This window comes from Enhydra lutris, unplaced genomic scaffold, assembly GCF_002288905.1.
Source record: "Enhydra lutris kenyoni isolate GAN:26980312 unplaced genomic scaffold, ASM228890v2 scaffoldscaffold3, whole genome shotgun sequence".
In the NCBI taxonomy this organism is placed as follows: domain Eukaryota; kingdom Metazoa; phylum Chordata; class Mammalia; order Carnivora; family Mustelidae; genus Enhydra; species Enhydra lutris.
The window spans coordinates 59,598,405-59,619,647 of record NW_019154087.1 but is presented as its reverse complement, the minus strand read 5'-3'; the positions used below and the strand labels follow the sequence as shown (position 1 = coordinate 59,619,647).

The 21,243-nt window shown below is 33.9% G+C and overlaps 1 protein-coding gene across 1 annotated transcript; it reads left to right on the top strand.

Annotated features, from left to right (window-relative positions):
- Nucleotides 1-243: 243 nt before the first annotated feature.
- Nucleotides 244-21,100, top strand: LOC111152966 (probable ATP-dependent RNA helicase DDX60). The gene is made up of 8 exons (XM_022511733.1): nt 244-247; nt 386-455; nt 5,737-5,926; nt 7,246-7,587; nt 8,446-8,562; nt 16,199-16,360; nt 18,157-18,315; nt 20,972-21,100. The coding sequence occupies exons 1-8, from the start codon at nt 244-246 to the stop codon at nt 21,098-21,100; spliced, it is 1,173 nt and encodes a 390-aa protein (XP_022367441.1).
- Nucleotides 21,101-21,243: the final 143 nt, after the last annotated feature.

The window sequence follows — 21,243 nt, the reverse complement described above, 5'->3', positions numbered from 1 at the left end:
ATGAGAACTGACAGCATGTTGCCTTTTGTTCATTTTTGTATTCTCACTGCCTGATGTTTTGCTTAACATACAGTAGTTATTCAATACTATTTGTTGATGGAATAAATGAATTTCTAATTTTTCTTCTTTCTTTGCAGGTCTGTCATTTTCATTAATAACTGCTGCTTAGAGGTACCAAAGTAAAGGATATTTGCTATATTTAATATTTTCCATTTCCAGTTCAAGGCCCAGGTAGCAGCAACAATGGGTAATTTTCAATTGAAAGTTTTTATAAATTATAAAATAATGATTCTTTAAGCTATACAGATTTGTTTTTTTTACAGATTTAATAGAATTAAAATAACTGTTATTTCTTTTTCAAATAATAAGCAATCTTTTTTTATAGGCTTAGAAGAACACATGATGTTTTTAGAGAGAATGTCACAGCTAATTTTGAGTGCAGTACCAAGAGCTGAGTGAGTATTATAAGAAATAAAGAGATGTACAATTTGACATATTTCCTATTGTCTATTTGACATTAAAGTAATGCCTATCTAAAAAAAGTAATGCCTGGTTCCATCAAGATGGCAGAGGAGTAGAGGACTCCATTTCAACCAGCCCCCTGAATTTAGCTAGAAATCTACCAGGGCACTCTGAATACCACATGAAATCAGCCTGAGATTTAAGATTATACACATCTGGATCTCTATGGGGGCAGAGGATCATGTTAAGAGGTACAAAAGACATAGTTGGGATTGCACAGACAGGTATAAACAGAAGGGGGATAAACAGAAGGGGGAGGGAGCTACCAGAAGCCAGCCATTGGAAAGTAATACCCCAAAGCAAAAGTGCCCTGCACTTGGGGACCAGCGATAACTTGGAGACTGGTGGCTATGAGAGGGAAGGGACTAATAACAGTATTCAAACAGAACAAAGGGGCTTAAGGGATAATTGCTGGGACTGGTTGGCCACAGGGGCGGACCTAAGCTCATGGTCCCAGGACTGGCTGCAGCGGCTGCCCACCCGTGCCTAAGAGGACCCAGCTTGGATTGGAGGCCACAGTCCCAGGAGCAGCAGTCACCAGGGCTGGGCTTGCCTGGACAAGTATTGCTCACAGTTTTGGTCCACAGAGGTGTAGAGACAAGTGGGGGCCTCAGTCGACAATTGGGAGGGTTGCTGGGGATGCGCATCGCCTGTGGGAGGCTGTGGTATTCAGTGGTGCTTCTAGAGGGAGAGTCTGTGTGTTGTGGAAGATTCAGAGAGGAACAGACTGTGTGGCTTCTCTCTGAGGCCAAAGTCAGGGTGTGGACAGTTTACTTTGCTCTGACCCACAAAAAGGTACAAAAAATTGCCAGAGAACAAAAGCCTCCAGATTTAAAAAAGCCCGAAAAACAGATTTCCATGGAGCCCAGCCCCTTGATAGTGGGCAGGGCAACTCTGCCCAAGCAGGATTGACTGAAAAACAATGCAGCAGGCCCCTCCCCCAGAAGACAAGCTGAAAGAATAAGAGGACAACCACCACAGGGTCCCCATAAAACTGTAAAACCTGGACACCAGGGTAAAGCAGTATATCAAACTCCTGGTATTGTCCCACAGCCTGTATATTGCTTAGATACAACTTTTCTCTCTCTCTCTCTCTCTCTTTTTTATTCTTTCTAATGACTCTTGGTGTTTTTTGTTGTTGTTGTTTTGTTTTGTTTTAACCTTCTTATCATTTCAACTAGATGTTTAGTACAACATATTCCATAGTAAAACTTAAACTTTTTCATGCATATGCTTTTTTCTTTTTCTTTTTTAAATATATATAGATATAAGCTTCACTGTAGTCCTTTTCTCCCCTATTCAATACCATATATATATATATATATATACCGTGTGTGTGTGTGTGTGTGTGTGTGTGTGTATGCCAGTTTTAATTTCCCTGTATCTTTGGGAAGTAGAGTTCTCTAACAGAGAACTCAAAATACACCCAGGAAGAACTGAAATACCTTTCCTAACCCACACTGAGGGATTATAACCACCTTCCCCTCACTCCCATACTCCCATTGTTTTATTTTGGGTGCCTTTTCTCTTTCTTTCTTTCTTTCTTTCTTCTTTCTTTTTTGGTTGGTCTTTGTTTTTGTACTTTATAAATCTTACTCTTGGGGCTCATTTTGGCTGTTTTTTGTTTGTTTGTTTCTTTTTGGTGGTGACTAATAGCTCTGAACCTTCCCAGGAAGCACCTTGCCTAGATAGTGGTTGATATTTTTGGCTGTACACCCCCTCAACCACAACTCAACAGAATGACTAGGAGGAGGAACTCCCAACAAAGAAAAGACCCAGAGACAATGGCCTCTCCCACAGATCTAATGGATATGGATCTAAGCAAGTTGTCAGAAATAGATTTCAGGGTAGCCTATGAAGCCTATGTAGTCAGGCTGGAGAAAACTACCAAGACTGAAACAGGAAGGAATCAACAACATGAATAGACCCATAACCAGTAACAAGATTGAAGCAGTGATTAAAAAAAAACCTCCCCCAAAAATAAGAGTCCAGGGCCTGATGGATTCCCTGGGGAATTCTACCAAACTTTCAAAGAAGAAATAACACCTATTCTCCTGAAGGTGTTTCAAAAAATAGAAACAGAAGGAAAACTTCCAGACTATTTCTATAAAGCCAGCATTACCTTGATCCCCAAACCAGCCAAAGACCCTATCAAAAAGCAGAATTTCAGACCAATATCCCTGATGAATGTGGACACCAAAATTCTCCATAAGATCTTAGCTAATAGGATCCAACAGTATTTTAAAAGGATTATCTGTCATGACTAGGTGGGATTTATCCCTGAAATGCAAGGTTTGTTCAACATCCGCAAATCAATCAAAGTGACAGAACATATAAAGAAGAGATAAGAACCACATTGTCCTCTCAATTGATGCAGAAAAAGCGTTTGACAAAATACAGCATCTGTTCCTGATTAAAACTCTTCAGAGTATAGAGATAGAAGAAACATTCCTCAACTTTATAAAATCCGTCTATGAAAACCCACAGTGAGTATGTTTCTCAATGGGGAAAAGCTGAGAGCCTTTCCACTGAGATCAGGAACACAAGGATGCCCACTCTCACCACTTTGTTCAACATAGTACTAGAAGTCCTAGCAACAACAATCAGACAACAAGAAGAAATAAAAGGTATTCAAATTGACAAAGAAGTCAATCTCTCTCTCTTCGCAGATGACATGATACTCTATGGAAAACCCAAAAGACTCCACCCCCAAATTACTAGAACTCATACAGCAATTCAGTAATGTGGCAGAATACAAAATAGTGCATAGAAATCAGTTACCTTCTTATACGCTAGCAAAGTAACTGTGGAAAGAGAAGTCAGAGAATCATTTCCATTTACAATAGCACCCAAAACCATAAGATACCTGGAATAAACCTAACCGAAGAGGCAAAGGGTCTATACTCTAGGAACTACAAAACAGTCATGAAAGAAATTGAAGACACAAAAAGATGGAGAAACATTGCATGCTCATGGATCAAAAGAATAAAAATTGTTAAAATGTTTGTGTTGCCCAGAGCAATCTATACTTTCAATGCCATCCTGATCAAAATACCAATGGCATTTTTCAAAGTGCTGGAACAAACTATCCTAAAATTTGTATGGAACCAGAAAAGACCCCAGGTTGCCAAAGAAATGTTGAAAAAGAAAAATACAGCTGGGGCCATCACATTGCCTGATTTCAAGCTATATATACACAGCTATATTACAAAATAGCATGGTACTGAAAAAAACAAAAACAAAAACAAACCAGACACATAGACCAATGGAACAAAATAGAGAGCCCAGATATGGACTCTCAACTCTATGGTCAACTAATCTTCAACAAAGCAGGAAAAAATATTCAATGGAAAAAAGACAGTCTCTTCAATAAATGGTGCTGGGAAAATTGGACAGCTATATACAGAAGAATGAAACCCAACCAATCTCTTACACCATACACAAAGATAAACTCAAAATGGATTAAAGATGTGAGACAGGAATCCATCAGAGTCCTAGAGGAGAACGTAGGCAGGAATCTCTTCTACAGCAGTCACAGCAACTCCTTTCAAAACACATCTCCAAAGGCAAAGGGAAACAAAAGTAAATATGAACTTTTGGGACTTTATCAATATAAAAATCTTCTGCACAGCAAAGGAAACAGTCAACAAATCAAAGAGATAACCCCAAGAATGGGAGAAGGTATTTACAAATGACATATTAGACAAAGGGCTGATATCCAAGATCTATAAAGAACTTCTCAAACTCAACATCCAAAAAGCAAATAATCAAGTCAAAAAATGGGTAGAAGATATGAACAGACACTTCTCCTAAGAAGAACTACAAATGACTAACAGACATATGAAAAAGTGCCTGTTAAATGAAACACAAAAAAGTTCATTATCATTAGCCATCAGGGAGATTTAAATCAAAACCACATTGAGATACTATCTTACGTCAGTTAGAACGGCAAAAATTGATAAGGCAAGAAAGGACAAATGTTGGAGAAGTTGTGGAGAAAGGGGAACCCCCTTACACTCTTGGTTGGAATGCAAATTGGTGCAGCCACTTTGGAAAACAGTGTGGAGATTCCTCAAAAAATTAAAAATTGAACAACCTTATGACCCAGCAATTACACTACTGGGTATTTACCCCAAAGACACATATGTAGTGAAAAGAAGGGCCATATGCACCCCAATGTTCATAGCAGCAATGTCCACAATAGCCAAACTGTGGAAAGAGCTGCGATGCCCTTCAACAGATGAATAGATAAAGATGATGTGGTTCATACACACAATGGAATATTACTCAGCTATCAGAAATGATGAATACCCAACTTTTGCATCAAAATGGATGGGACTAGAGGAGATTATGCTAAGTGAAATAAGTCAAGCAGAGAAAGTCAGTTATCATATGGCTTCACTTGTGGAATATAAAGAATAACATGGAGGACATTAGGAGAAGGAAGGGAAAAATGAACGGGGAGAAATCGGAGTGGGAGATGAACCATGAAAGACTATGGAACCTGGGAAAAAAATCTGAGAGTTTTAGAAGGGAGGGGAGTGGGGGAATGGGTGAGTCTGGTGATGGGTATTAAGGAGGGCACGCATTGCTTGGAGTGCTGGGTGTTAGATGCAAACAATGAATCATGGAACACCACATCAAAAACTAATGATGTACTGTATAGTAACTAACATAGCATAATAAAAAAGTAATGCATATCTATCTCAGTATATGTGTCATAGTATATTTTAAATATAATTATATATATACATATTTATATGATTAATAGAACTTTGAGAGCTTTTTGATGCTGAATGGACACAGTTTTCTCTTGCTTTATTTGTGCACAACTGTCAATGAACCCATTGTTATATAAAGAAATAAGGTTGATTAAGTGGGAAGCATTTAATACCAGTCTATATGCAGAATAGAGGTGTTAAATTCTGATTCCAATCCAGATTTTGATACGTGATCTTACATAATTTGCTCTTATCTCTTTGAGCCTCAGTTTCTGTATCTATAGAATGATAATGATCCTGTCTTTTCCCTATGAAGGATAGTCATGCATATGGATATATTTGAAAAGTCTTAGCATACAGCCTGACATAAAATAATTACTCCGCAAATCACTTGCTAATAATAATGATAATGGATAATAATAACAATGCTACTGCCTTTTTTGGGCTTTATTGAGTCAAAATGTAATTTTTGTTTTAACTTTTTTCATTTCAGATATTCCAGTTTATTCAATGATTTTGTTGAATCTGAATTTTTTCTGATTGATGGAGATTCATTACTTATTACATGCATATGTGAGAAATCATTAAAACCGGGGCAGGAGCTCCACTTCTTTTATCTGGTTGAATACTATCTTATGGATCTTGCCAGTAAAGGAGGACAATTTGCCATAGTTTTCTTCAAGGTAATGTGACAGTAGAGTTCTTTACTATGATTTAAGAGCTAAAACTAAAATTCCTTACTATTTTGTAATTTTCCCCCTTATTACAAAGTTAAATATATCTAAAACAATTCAGAAAAGTTAAAGGGAACAACAGAAAAAAATACTTAAAATCTCAGTATTCAGAAATTACCATATTTAAGATTATATTTTAGTGATGCTTGGGTGACTCAGTTGGTTAAGTGACTGGCTGAGGTCATGATCCTAGGGTCCTGGGACTGAGGCCTGAGTCTGGCCCCTTGCTCTTCAGGGAACCTGCTTCTCTCTCTGCCTGTTCTTCCTGTCATTCCCTCTGCTTGTACACACTCTCTCTCTTTCTGTCAAATAAATAAATAAATAAATCTTTTTAAAAAAAGAGTATATTTTATTCTCAGTGATTAAATTTCATGTAAAGACACACAGGATCATGAAGGAAGATGAGCTATCCTCTCAACCAAAACTCAGTTGATCTCTGGATTCTACTTTTCCAACTCTGAAAACTGTGTCTGTCTTCAGAACTCAGCAATTTATTTGAGCCTTGAAAATGTCAAACTCTTTAATACTGCTTTGCTTATTATTTGCCCTATAATGAATACTTCTGAGGGAATATATTTGATCTTCCTTTTCCAATTATGAATATAATTAGTAAAATATTAAGAGTTTCAAATACAGGTAGGTATAACCACTACCACCCCTTCCTTATTCTGTCCCTAAAGGTAACCACTGTGTTTCTCTTAAGGATTTTGGAGTATGTCTGTTCAGTCACTTTGCAATCTACATTATTGCTAGATTTTTAAACATTGCTGACTTCTTGCAAGCAATGTTTTAAATAAAGAGCCAGGATTCTAGTCTAATGTTGACAGTCTGGTTAACTGTACTAATTCTGATCTGTTGAGAAAAAACTCTGCTGCTTCAGGAAGATCATTCTAAATTGGAAAAGTCCTCTCAAAGTGATTCACCTTGGCTTCCTGTTCTGCATAATTTATATCCACCATTTGCTTTTGCATGTTTTTCTGTCTTTTTCTTTCTGAAGTGACATTGGAGAGAAAAAGAATCAGAACACAAAAGGAAAGTAGGATAAACCTTGACTATTATGTGCCTGCTTAAAGGGGACATATGTATTTAAGTCCAAGTTGTGATTTATGGCTTGTATTTGAGAAATGACTGTCAAGGCTTAAGGTTCTATTCCCTGACTAAAGCTGAACAAAACTGTGTTGGAACACATTCCTTTAGTGACTTTAATGATATATATAAACCAATTAAATGATAATTTCAAAAGAATATACTTTATCCCATCCCCACAGGATGCTGAGTATGCATATTTCAACTTCCCAGAACTTCTTCCATTGAGAACTGCTTTAATTCTTCATCTTCAGCATAATACCACCATTGATGTTCGAACAAAATTTTCTGGATGCCTGTCACAGGAGTGGGAGGCTTTCTTGGAAGACACTTACCCATATTACCTAGTAGTTGCAGATGAAGGCCTGAACCATCTACAAACATACCTTTTCAACTTTTTAATTACTCAGTCTTGGGCGATGAAGGTCAACGTTGTGCTTTCCTCAGGGCAAAAATCTGATATTCTTCGACTTTATGCATATCTTATGCCAAGCAGTCAGAAAAACCAAAAATTTTTCAAAGAGGTAACCGATACCTAAAGACAAATTTCTTCTAGAATTTTATAAAATTTAATGACTCCAGTCATTAAACTTTTTCCAACTCTAGTTGCCTACTGTGAGTAGGAACAGCCCTGGGATTGATTTTTGTATTGGGAAGAGGTACTATATATAATCACTTGAACTCCTTTTATTCTAGTGAAGCAATTTCTGAATCTGAGTTTGAGGGGTGCCTTAACAAACATGCTTCCCAATCTCTCCTTAAGAAGTTTTTTTTAAGTGTTAGATTTTATCTTTAGTATAATAATGTATTTCCTTGTTTATTGAAAACTCATTTTAAAGAGGTTATTTCATTTATCTCTTTACGGATGTTATGTGCTCAAAATAAAAATGTGGTGTATGTTGATAGTTCTTGTTGCTGGATGATAGGTACCTGGGGGAAGATTATGCTATTCCTTATTTATGTGTGTGTGTGTGTGAAATTTTTCATAATAAAATACAGTGTATTAAGTGGGCACACTCTTTGAGATATTGGAAATGTTCTAAAATTAAATTGTAATGGTGGCTGCACAACTGTAACTTCACTAAAAGCCATTGAATTGTCCCCTTAAAAAGTGAGTGAATTTTATATTATGTTAATTATACTTTTCATAGAGTTGTTAAAAATGCACTAAATTCCCAGACAAAAATTAATTCAGCAAAAACAAAATTGTGCTGCTTGGCAGGCTTTAAAAGAATTGATGATCTGTAATTACATTAGTGTATTTTTTTTAAACTGGGAAATACATCTTAACAATTGTATCTTCAGTATATGATTATCTGTAGTTGGAAAGTGATTATATATTTTATTTATGACAATTTATCTGACTTGCCTTCCTTTTACAGAATAAAAAGAAGATTGAGAGTGCTTATAAAACCCTGATTAAACAATTGGAAGAGTATAGAATTTCAGCACTAGAATCTCTTTTTGGAAAATTAAAATGGAAAAATATGATGAAAGAGGTACTGAAACCTTAAAAAAAACCCTTTTTATTTGCGTTAATTTTTTGATTATGAAAAAGTTGCAGAAATAGTACTGATTTCCCATAGACTTCTCACCCAGATTCCCCTAATATTAGCATCTGATGTGACCATGGTACATTTTTCAAAACTAGGAAATGAACATCAGCATAATACTATTAACTAAGCTTCACACATTATTTGAGTTTCACTTACTTTTCCACAAATGTCCTTTTTCTGTTCCAGGATTCTGTCCAGCATCCCACATCCATTTATTTTTTACTCTCTAGTCTCTTTCAATCTGTAGTAGTTTCCTTGTCTTCTGTGCTTTTGATGTTTTTGAAAGGTATTGATCAGTTATTTATTTTTTTAATATTCCTCAATTTGGGTTTGTCTGGTGTTTCTAATGACTGGGATGAAGTTATATATTTTTGGCAAGAATGCCAATGAGTTGGTACTGTGAACAATAATATGTCAAAGGGTTCATGATATTGATATGTCTTAACACTGATTAAGCTGGTGCCTTCTAGCCTTCTCCACCGTAAAGTCGCTATCTTTCCTGACTATGTAAATCCTGTTTTTTCTCAGACTTTTGCTAATTAATTTTAGAACCCATCAATGGATCTTGTCTGCAACAATTATTGCTAGGTATGTTTGCCCAATAGGTATTTTGTATTTCACTCTTTCCTTCTACTTTTCTTACTTAGAATTCTGTAAGGGAAAGCTCCTATATCTCTGCCCTTTACTTGTTTATTTACTTATATCAGCATAGACTAGTGGACATTTTACACTATGGATCAAAGTCCAATATTACAATAGTTTTGGTGCCCAAATAATTCTAGATTTGAACATTAGAGACTCCTTCAAATTTGCACCTATGTTCTTTTGCATGCCCCAGCCCCTTCCCATCTTTTTCTCTTCTAAAACCACTTTATTGAGGTTTGATGACATACCTTGTGGTGATGGTTACATGACTGTATATTTATCTTCAAATTCATCAGGCCCCATCTTTTTGAGCACTGTTTTACTTTTTGAAACCACAACTCGTAATTTCTTTGCTTCAACCTTGAAATCAACCGCTTCTCCAAGGAGTTCTGGTTGCTTTTGTGGAAAACTATTTAGAAGCCATGATCTGGGAAATATGTTTGTTCATTTCTTTTTTATTTTTAAATTTATTTATTTGACACAGAGCACAAACAGGGGAAGCATCAGAGGGAGAGGGAGAAGCAGGCTCCTCACTGAGCAGGGAGCCTGATGTGGTGCTTGATCCCAGAACTCTGGGATCATGACCTGAGCCGAAGGCAGATGCTTAACTGACTGAGTCATCCAGGTGCCCCTGTTTGTTCATTTCTACTGGGGTATCATTGCAATGAGGATTTTTCAGCAGACACAGCTAGGAAATATATGTATATATGCTAAGCCATGCATCTACACCTGTTTTTTTTTTTTTTAAAAGATTTTATTTATTCATTTGACAGACAGAGATCACAAGTAGGCAGAGAGGCAGGCAGAGAGAGAGGAGAAAGCAGGCTCCCCGCTGAGCAGAGAGCCCGATGCGGGGCTCTATCCCAGGACCCTGGGGTCATGACCCGAGCCAAAGGCCTTAACCCACTGAGCCACCCAGGCGCCCCCACCTGTCTGTTTTTTAATCTATCATCTATCGTAAATATCACATATTTATACCAGTAACTTCTACTTTGATCCAACTTCCTATGCTTCATTTTACCCTTCCCCTTTCCTTATTTGTAATTTTTCTTCAATTTATGAGAAATTTAGCTCTCATTATGCACTATATGTATATAAAGTTGTTTTAGGATTGCTAACCATATCTTGTGAGAAACATATTTACTAAATGGTTACAGGATTTATGTGCAGTTCTTTTTATCTTTAGTCATAGAATACATAAAATACTGCTTTCTAAAGTTATTTAGGTTAGTTCTTTTCTTGCAGGCCCCATTCAGTTTGGTTGTTATTCATTACTAATACAGTTAGGTTCATTGGTTAGTGTTTGTATTTCACTTTGGGTCCCTGCCACCCATTTACAGTTTGTTTTTAATTATCTGTTTATTTTGGAGGGTATGTGAAAGGTGTAAGAAGCATACTTATGATTCTAAGAATCAGAGATATACAAAAAGATAGGTTCAAAGAAGTGATACTTTGTTCTTATCCCTGCTGCTCTGATCCCATTCTCCTCTACAGTTACCCCTTTCCTAAATACTTTTCGTAAGTGATTTGTCTCTTTAGTTTCAAGTTTATCTTTCTTGTATTATTATTGTTATTATTTTTTGTACAAAAAAGCAGATGTGTGTATTTTCTTATATCTTCTTTCTTAAATAAAGGATCATATATATAGATATTTTCAGTACCTTTCTTTTTATACTTAACAGCATATTTAGCAATCATTTTAAAACAATTTATAGATATCTTCTTCATTATGTTATATAGCTGCATAGCACTCCCTCATGTGGATGTACTGTAATTTGTTTAACCAGTTTTCTATTATGCAATTTATACTTACTTTTAACATTTTGCAATTATAATCAATGCTGTAATAAATAATCATTTGTAACATATGCAATTTTTTTATTATTGGAGTTATAGCTTCAGAGTAGATTTTAAAAATGGAATCGATGAGTCAAAAGATAGAGATGAACCATGAGAGACTGGACTCTGAGAAATAAACTGAGGGTTTTGGAGGGGAGGGGTGTGGGGGCTTAGGTGAGCCTGATGGTGGGTATTAAAGAGGGCACGTATTGCCTGGAGCACTGGGTGTGGTGCAAAAAAGAATGAATCTTGGAACACTGAAAAAATAAAATTAAATAGAAAAAATAGGATGATAAATATATATAAAGTTAAGGTATTATCATCACTTAATAATGTTATGCTGCTGGGGCACCTGGGTGGCTCAGTGGTTTAAGCCTCTGCCTTCAGCTCGGGCATGATCCTAGGGTCCTGAGATCGAGCCCTGCATCGGGCTCTCTGCTCAGCCAGAGCCTGCTTCCCCCTCTTTTTCTGCCTGCCTCTCTGCCTACTTGTGATCTCTCTTTCTGTGTCAAACAAATAAATAAAAATCTTTTAAAAAAATTAAAAAAAATGTTATGCTGTAAACTGTTTCTTTGTTAAAAGGATTTGAAATTGTTTAGTTTTATGGAGACAATGAAAGTATTTTGAGAGTTGTAAATCTCTCTGCAAAGTAATATGACTAAGAATAATAAATAATAATAAACATAAAAAAGGTAAATGTATATGTTGCTTACTTAGGTTTTGTTCATTTTCATTCTAGAAGGATTATATCATTTTTTTATCTTTCAATTTTAAGTCTTCTCTCTATATTACAGATATTAGCACTTTGTGATATATATTATGAATATTTTCTTCCAACTTAGTTGGTTTTTACTTTATGATTTTTTGTTGTGTACATTTTTAAAATTTTTAATGTCAAATTTATTAATTTTTTTGTTGTGTTGTTGCCTCTAGACTTTGAGTCATAGTCAGAAAGACTTGGCCTACATACATACATGAAAGAGGATTTGCCTGTGGTTTCTTCCTATACTTAAAATTTTTAAAAACTTAGATTCTTAATCTATTTGTAATTCATTCTTATAGATAGTGTGAGGTATAGATATAATTTTTATTTTTTCAAAGGGATGCTCAGTAACATTTATTAGAAAGTCCATTTTTATCTCAGTGATTTCAGATGAAACATTTATTAAATTTCTATATGTTTTTGGAAATAAATCTGGACTTTCCACTCTGTTCCTCTGGTTTATTTACAAATTTTATACTCTTTTGATTAGAAAGACTTATTAGTATTTTTAATACTATTTCTATATAAATGTAGAATATTTATATAATATATAAAATATATATACTATAATATTTTATAATATTTTATATATTATAGTATATATAGATTTATATATATTTATTATATATATAATATATAAAATATTATATATTTTTAATACTATTATAAATACTAATGTATTTATAATACATTAAAAATGTATGGCGGGCTCTGGGAAGGGCGGGCTCCTCCGGCAGTGCCCTGTCGGCGCCCGGCATTGACCTATTTGGGATAGACGGGCCCCTAGAGGGGCCCCGGGCACACAGGGAAGCAGAAAACCAAACATTTCACTGGGAAAGGACACACTCCCTGGCCTTGGGAGGAGCACAGTGAGTTCTTCACAGAGCCACGCCGTCGCAGTGCGTTCTGACTGTTTTCTCTCCATGTTTGTAAATCTGTAATATACCATTCTCTGTGGCCTGTTTTTCCTGGAAGAAGAAGAAGAAAAAAAAAAAGGTTTGGCAGGCCATCTTTTTTTTATACTTAAAAGTAGCCTTAAGAACAATAATAAAGTGCTCTTAAAAACAAAAACAAAATTATATTATTATATTATATATATTATATTATATATTATATAAATATATAATATTTATATATACTAATACTAATATATAATAGTATATTTAATACTATTTAATACTACCCGCAATACATTTTTAATGTATTGTTTAGCTGGGTTTTCCAGGTATAGTTCTTCTCTTACATTCATTTTGCATTTTTATTTTTCTATCTGAACTTTTGTTATCAACTTGTCTAAGTTAAAAAAAATCTTGTTATTTTTGTTGGAGTATATTGAACTTATAAGTTAAACTGGAGAGAATTGGCATTTTTATAATGTTGACTTATTTCATGCAAGAAGAAGGGGTGTTTTTACGTTTGTTCAAATCTATTTTTGTGAGTCAAAAAATTTTCTCTTATATGTTTTGTATATTTCTTTTTAAATTTTCTTCCTAAGCATTTAATGTTTTGCTGTTATTAAGTAAATTTTGCTCTTATTCCAAGATTTTATCTACTATTGTGTTCTTTGATCCTTTGTTGTTTATACATATGAAGTCTATCGATTTTTGTGTCAATTCTATGTGCTGATGTCTCATTGGTATTTTAATTTTTTAATTAATTATTCTTTGGGGTTATCCACATATACTATCATATAATCTGTGAACAGTGATAGTATTAAATCTTCTTTATCCATTCCTATGCCTGAAATTACCTTTTCTTGTCTAGGTGCTTTAGGTAACAAACTTGGTACAATAGTGGATAGTAGCAGATATAGTGAGCATTTTTGCCTTTTTCCTAATCTTAGTGGGAATGTCTCTAGTGTTTTGGCATATATGTGTATTCATTCTGATGTTAAGATTGTATCCCTCAACTTGGATTTTTTAAGTGTTTTTATCATGAATGTGTATTGAAAGTATAGATACAATTATGATTTTTAAATATTAGCTTTATTAATATGGTATTTTGATATAATAGATTTTTAAATATTGAAGCAAATCTGTTCCTGGAATAAATCCCATTTGATCATGTATTATTTTCTTGATGTGGTGTGGGTTCTGGTTGCTAATATTTTGTTTAGAATTTTTACATCAGTATGCGTGAGTGATGCTTTTCTATAGTTTTCTTTCTGTGCACTATAATTATTTGGTTGTGTATCAGTGTCATTGATGCTTCATAAAAAAAGATTAGAATATTTTCTTTTTCTTTTAAGTATTCCAAAATAATTTATGGATCACTGGGATTATGTGGTTTTTAAAGATTAAAATAGAATTTCTCTATAAAGCCATATGGAACTGGTGATTTTTTGTGGGGCAGTTTCTTAATTTTCTCTATTTGTCCTATAGAAATTGGTTTATTTAAGCTTAGTAACTCCAGTGGGGTCGATTTTTATAATTAATCCTTATAATGAAGTTATCCATTTATTTACATTTCAAATTTATTTGCATAGAAGTTTACAAAGTAAGGCATATGACTTTGTAAAAATTGTTTCTATTTTAGTAGTTATTTTTCTTTACATTTTTATTCTGCTCACTTTTTATTTCTATTTATTAATGATCAAATTTGCTGATGGATTGTCTGTTTTTTAAAGTTTTTTAAAAAATCCCTGGAATTCTGATTTATTAATTAGATATATCTACCAATTTTCTCTTCTTAATTTTGCTAACTTTTATCTTTATTTTTCACCTCTTTTACTTCCCTTTAGTCCAGTTTGTTTTTCTTTTTTAGATTTTCTTTTTGGAGCTGAGAATTAAACTCATTTTTTTATTCTTTAATATTTATTGTTAAATATGTTTAATACAATGAATTTTGTTTTGGTCACTGCTTTTAATTTATCCCATTAATTATGATATGTAGTGTTTTTATTATCATTTTTATAAATTGTATTTGTATTTCCTTTTCACTTATAAGTAGCTTTGTAAAAAATGTTTTTAAGCTTTAGATTGAAGGGTCTTTGTGCCTTTTTTAAAGAAACTAAATTCTACCTTTATTATATTTTGATCAGAGAGCTGTTTGTAGTGTTTCTACACTATGGAAGTTACTGATGTTTTCTTTTTGACTTAACATATGACCAATTTTTATGGATGTGCTGGGGGCACTTAAGAGGAATACATATTCTGTATCACCAGAGTTTAATTCATAGGATCTACACTATTGATTATTCTTTTAAGTCATCTTATTTTTTGTCTACTTGATTTCTCTTGTAATGAAAGTAGTGTATTAAATTCTGTTATTAATAATATGTTTATAAATATAGCTCCTTTAATCTCCTGTAATTTTTGTATCATAAAGTCAGTTATGACATTATATGTTGCATAATTATTCATATAAGATGAATCATTCATAAAGGTTCTGTCGCCATTATGGATGGCTTTTAGAATAAAAGAGTGCTTTTCTTTTTCACATTTAGTGCCCCTTTCTTTCTTTCTTTCTTTCTTTTTTTTTAACATTTAGTGCTTTTGAACTTGAATTCTCCCTATACTGCTGTAAAAATTGCTAGCCTCTCTTCTCTCCTCCCCCACCATTTGCCTGGTATACTTTTATCCAACCCTTTATTTTTAGTCCTTCTGAGTCACTTTATTTAAGTTGTGTTTCTTGCACACCACATGTATTTGAGTCATTGAAAATTCTTCACATATTTTATTTTTACTTGATGCATAATATTTCCCTAATGCTAAACACCTAAATTATCTGAGAATTGATTTCTAAAAATAATTCTATATGAACATCTTGGTGCATAAATCTTGGTACACAGTTTGTGTTATTTACCTAGCCTGGATACATAGAACTTGAATAGACAGTCACAAAGTATCAATATATTTAATAGTAATCATATGTGTTGCTAAATATACCTATCTCTAGCAAAGCATAAGAGAAATGACACATCACTTGATTTCCAGTGCTGTTATCATTAGAATATTCTAATATTTATTAATTTGTAAATAAAAATATGCTATTTAATTGTTCACATATTACTAGAGAGAGAGTTCAAATATTTTTTCTATTTTGTTAATATTTATATTTCTTCTGTGAATTATCTGCTCATGTCTTATTAAAGGCCAAGATGTTTTATTATTGATTTATAATAATTTACAATAATTTACAGCTCTTTACATAGTTACATTTTAATTTTACTAAAACATGTATCTTCCCATCTTAAAATTTTATCATTTTTAACAGAAATTTTATAGTTTTATGTAGTCATACCTATCTTTGTATGATTTCTTCTAGTAAGATTACTTATGAATAAAAATATTTTTAAAATATCCTGACATTTACAGTTTTCTTTTGTCACAGGCACATGAAACTATTTCTCAGCTTAAGCAACTCTGGCCAGAAGGATCTGACATTCGACGTGTTCTTTGTGTTACTTCATGCTCATTGTCTTTGAGAATGTACCATCACTTTTTAGAAAACAGAAAGAAGACTACGTCTGATGAGAAAACTAACATCCAAGAGGTGTGATTGTTGTAGCTTTACTGGGAAACACCATTGCTTTCCACTTTTGAAATTTTACTGATTTTCATCTACCTTTTCTTCCATTTGGTACTTTATTTATTTCCCCAACTTATATAAATTTCTCCCAAAAGATGGAAAACCTGGAATTTGCTTATCAGAAATATTTATGATGCTGTTATATGATTTAGTGTTTTACTATACAGACGTTTCCCCCAGTACACATTTAGTCAAATTTATCCAATCATCTAGAAGAAGGGGTAATAAGAAAGGAAATTAGCTTTTGATGAGAGCTTACATTATAATGTTCTGTGTTCTTTATATGCCTTGTGTCTTATATTCTCACAACAGCATTTTAAGAGAGGTATTTATTTGCATTTCACATATGGAAACACCTGAGGTTCAGAAAGTCCAGGTAATATTTTTTTTTTTAATTGTGTTATGTTAGTCTCCATACAGTACATCATTACTTTTTGATGTAGTGTTCCAAGATTCATTGTTTATGTATAACACCCAGTGCAATACAACACTCCATGCAATACATGCCCTCCTTAATACCCATCACCAGGGTCACTCATCCAACCCCCTGCCCCCTAAAACCGTCAGTTTGTTTCTCAGAGTCCACAGTCACTCATGGTTCTCCAGGTAACATTCCTTAATTAAATTGTGGTGTGGAATGAGGATTGAACCTGTATCTGTCTTGTTGAAATTCCGTAACACCAAACTGTCTTTATAAAGAACATTCTTGCTGTAGTGTCTTAGTGCCATCCTAGCTGGAGGAAATACTAAAGCTCTTAACCTTCTTTATGGTTGATAGAGTTCATTAAGAATCTGTTGGTCAGTATGGGTTTGCTGGCCTGCTAAACAGTCATCCCTATATATATGTGTTCATATGCACACACATACACACACACATGCACACATACTATTTTGTTATACAATCTGACTCCTGGGGGATTCTTGCCTGAATTTTTATTAAAGTAAAATGAAGCCTTTTGTAACTTTTTGTACATTCTCAGAAATGAATAGGGTTTACTACCTTTTACCTAGCATCATTTATATTTGATTTTCCAATATCTACTTGAATATATTCTTTTTTTTGTTAATTATAGTTCTACTTGAATACATTCTTAGTAAAACATCTTTTATGTCATTAGATATGACATTTTAAATTATTATCACAAAAATGGTACCAAACCAAGTATTTCTTGCTGGAACTTCTAGGCATTATACCCTATTTGGCCCTGTGGAGGCACTCCGAAATAAATCATAGTTTTGTTTCACTGACAACACTGCAAACATTTGAAGATGGCTAGGAGATCCTTGTCCCATCATGTTAAATATGCCCATTTCTTTACCCTTTTTTAAATTGGATAAGTTCTTTTAGATGTGTCCTGGTTTCTTCACTCTAATAGTATTCAGTGTAACTTCTAAAATACAATGCTTTGGACAGAATAGGACATTTAAAGCATGGCTCCATCCTTGCAAAGTCCTGTTCCCACAGGAACAGATAACTTCATTAACTGTTGGATCAGCTCATGTAAAGTTAAGCTTAACTAAAAATACTAAAAAAATTCTCTATGTAAACTAGTATTGAGCTGGCAGTTCCCCATCTCCTTACCTGACATCTGTGTTTTGTATGCAGTCAAATTTATGTATGAAGAAAAAAACCTCAAAAGCCTTATTGAATAAAGAATGTAACAAAGCAAAATGTGGCTGCTGATCTTTGTGGTGTTGCATGTGTATCATGCAATTTCATAGTCTGCTGATCTCTATTTTACCTTCTTTATTTTACTCAGGTGGAAAGTAATTGCTTAGCTCTACAAGAGATGGAAGATTTGTGTAAACTGCATTGTCTCAGTGTGGTTTTCCTACTCCACTTACCTCTTTCTCAAAGAGCCTGCACTAGATTCATCACTTCTCATTGGACTAAGAACATTCACACTTTCTTAGAAATGGTAAATATGCTCCTTATTAGTTTATTTATTTTTTTTGTTTCCATTGTTTGTATAAAGAAACCACAGTCACCTTCAAAAATAGATTCTTAAGGGGGCACCTGGGTAGCTCAGTTGGTTAAGCATCTGACTTGGTCTTGGCTCAGGTCATAATCTCAGGGTTGTGAGTTCAAACCTCATGTTGGGCTCCATGCTGGACAAAGAGTCTATTAAAAAAAAGAGAAAAACATTTATAAGGGGATATTGTCAACTGTTTGGAGACCTTAAAGATTTAAGGGCCTAAGTCAATTTCTTCCTGATTTCAAAAACTCTGGTAGTAATAACAAACAGCATGATATATATCCGATCTAAGAATAAAACAAAACCAAAAAAACCTACTTTCCTTCTAATTGTGGTCAAGATCAGGTTTATGTGTCATTAATTATAAGAGATTTGTGACCATTTTGTTCTGCTCTTGAGAGAAATTGAAGGTATAAATGTATTAGTTATTTTTGTCCATTATAGATGTTAGTTAGAGAAAATTTGTAGACTTTAGGAAAATAGTAAAAACAAAAGAAATAGCCGGTGACCCACTATTCAAATCAATTCATATATTACATTGGAATATATTATATTATATATGAACATATATATGTAAATATTTTTCTTTTCACATATTTTTAAATTTTCTTTCATACTCTTGGTTAACCTCATTTTTTAATGGCTACTATTTTTTAATGGGTATACCACAGTTTACTCACCCTTTCTTCTATTATAAGATAATAAGAGATTTTAATTATTATATTATAAATGCTGCTATTTTCCAGGTTCTTTGAGTGTAAGACTTTTCCTTTAATTTGGGGATATTGACTTAGACTTCATGCTCAGAAGCGGGATTAGTGGGTAAATTTAAACACAAAATTTTAAAAAATCTTGATACTTGCAGTCAAAATGTTCAAGGAAAGTATTTTAGAACCAATCAATTCGTAAGCTAGTCCACAAATATTTATCTAATGTATGTACATTGTGAGAGCCACTGAGGATACAGTGAGAAAAATAAGAATATATTTACCCATCACCCCATTACTTTCATAAAGCTACATTTTGCAGGAAGACAAGTGTTAAATTTTTAAAATTATTATTAAGGAGGAATTATAAGATACTTTAAAGTCTGATAATAAAAAGATTCGATTCAGTTAGAAAAGGATGGCTTCTTTTAAGAGATGAAGAGAAATGAAGTAATGCAAATCTTGAAGGATTTGCAAGTTGGAGAGAGGATGGATACTGGATTACAGGAGATGAAACGGCATGTGGGATCACCCCGAGAATGGCATGATCAAGGAACTGGAACACAACTTGTGTAACTGGAATAGAAAGAATATGGGAAAGTGATAAAGCTGAAGAGATGGGTAAGAGACAAATCATATAGGAAGGACAGTATAGATCCTGTAAAGAGAATAGAGATTTAACTTGATCATAAGCACAATGAGAACCAACTGAATGATTTCATGCAAATGAATGACACTTTCATTTAAAAAAATTTTTTTTCTTTGGCTTGCAATGCAGAGAGTGCATTGTAGTGGCAAAACTGGATTTAGGGAAACCAGTTAGGTGACTGTTACCTCAGTTCATGTAAGTGTTAATTATATTAGGGACTAAGGAAATGGTAAGTAAGAATGTATGCCAATAGTCAATTTCAACAATTATTTAACAAGTTAACTATGGGCATGAGAGAAAGGGAGAAGTCAAGTGATTCAAATCTCTGGCTGGAGCATTTGTGGGGATGATGCCATTGTATGAAGTATAGTTGTGGAGGAAGATCACAAGTTCAAACCTGAGTTTGAGGTGCCAGTGAAATACTCAAATGGAGATATCTAGTAGGCAATTTGAAATACTGGTTGAAGCTTAACAGAGTGGAATGAATTGGGGATCAAGATTTGGAAATCACTAGGCAATGGATGTTAATTTATGCCAAGGCAGTGGATAAAATGATTTTTGGAAAGACAAGAGGGCGTAGGACAGAGACCTGAGATCCTCCAATTTAAAATGATTAGGAATAGATTGAGACGCTGGCAAGGGACACTGAGAAGGAGGTACTTAGATAAATAGTGTTGAAAGCTTAGAGAATAGACTATTGTGAAGGTCAAAGGAACTGGGCTTTTCAAAAGGTGGGTTAATACTACCAAATGCCATGGAGAACTATAGGAGGTTGAGGACTGAAAATAGTACTTTGGGTTTAATGGCATAGGACTCACTGCTTATTGTAATTAAGAGAAATATTTAAAAATATTTTTCTAAAAAGAGAAATATTAATGGAAATGTTAGAAGCAAAAATCTATGGCAGAGTGGATTCAGTAGTGAGTGGAAGGGAGAAGATAAAGGTGAAGAGAAGTTTATATGTAAGGAGTTGAGAATAAAGAAAGTGACAGAATAAAATGTGATAGGAAGGTGGGTCAATTAGGAATGTTTTTAAAATGGCAAAGACTCAGCATGTTTAAATTAAAAGAGAGGATAGGATGAAAATCAGGGAAAGTAAGGTGAGAGGGGATGGGGTCTAGCATGTGTTCTTATACAGAGGGAGGGATATTGCCATTCTCATAGGAGAGAATAAAGAAAGAATGGTGCGGCATTGGCTGTGATGGAAATTGTAAGATAACTTTGTTTCTGTGTCTGGTTTAAGGTTCTTTATGAAGTAGGAATCAAAGTCAAAATGCTGAATGCTGTGGTGAGGAAACAAGCCCAGAAATTTAAGAACGGTGAAATATTTTGGAAATATTTACCAAGGATCTTAGGGGTCAAACTATATTGAGGGGGGTATACTAGATATATATACCTATATATATATTTCATTTATTTATTTATTTATTTATTTTTAAGATTTTATTTATTTACTTGACGGAGAGACACAGCGAGAGAGTGAACATAGGCAGGGGGGAGTGGGAGAGGGAGAAG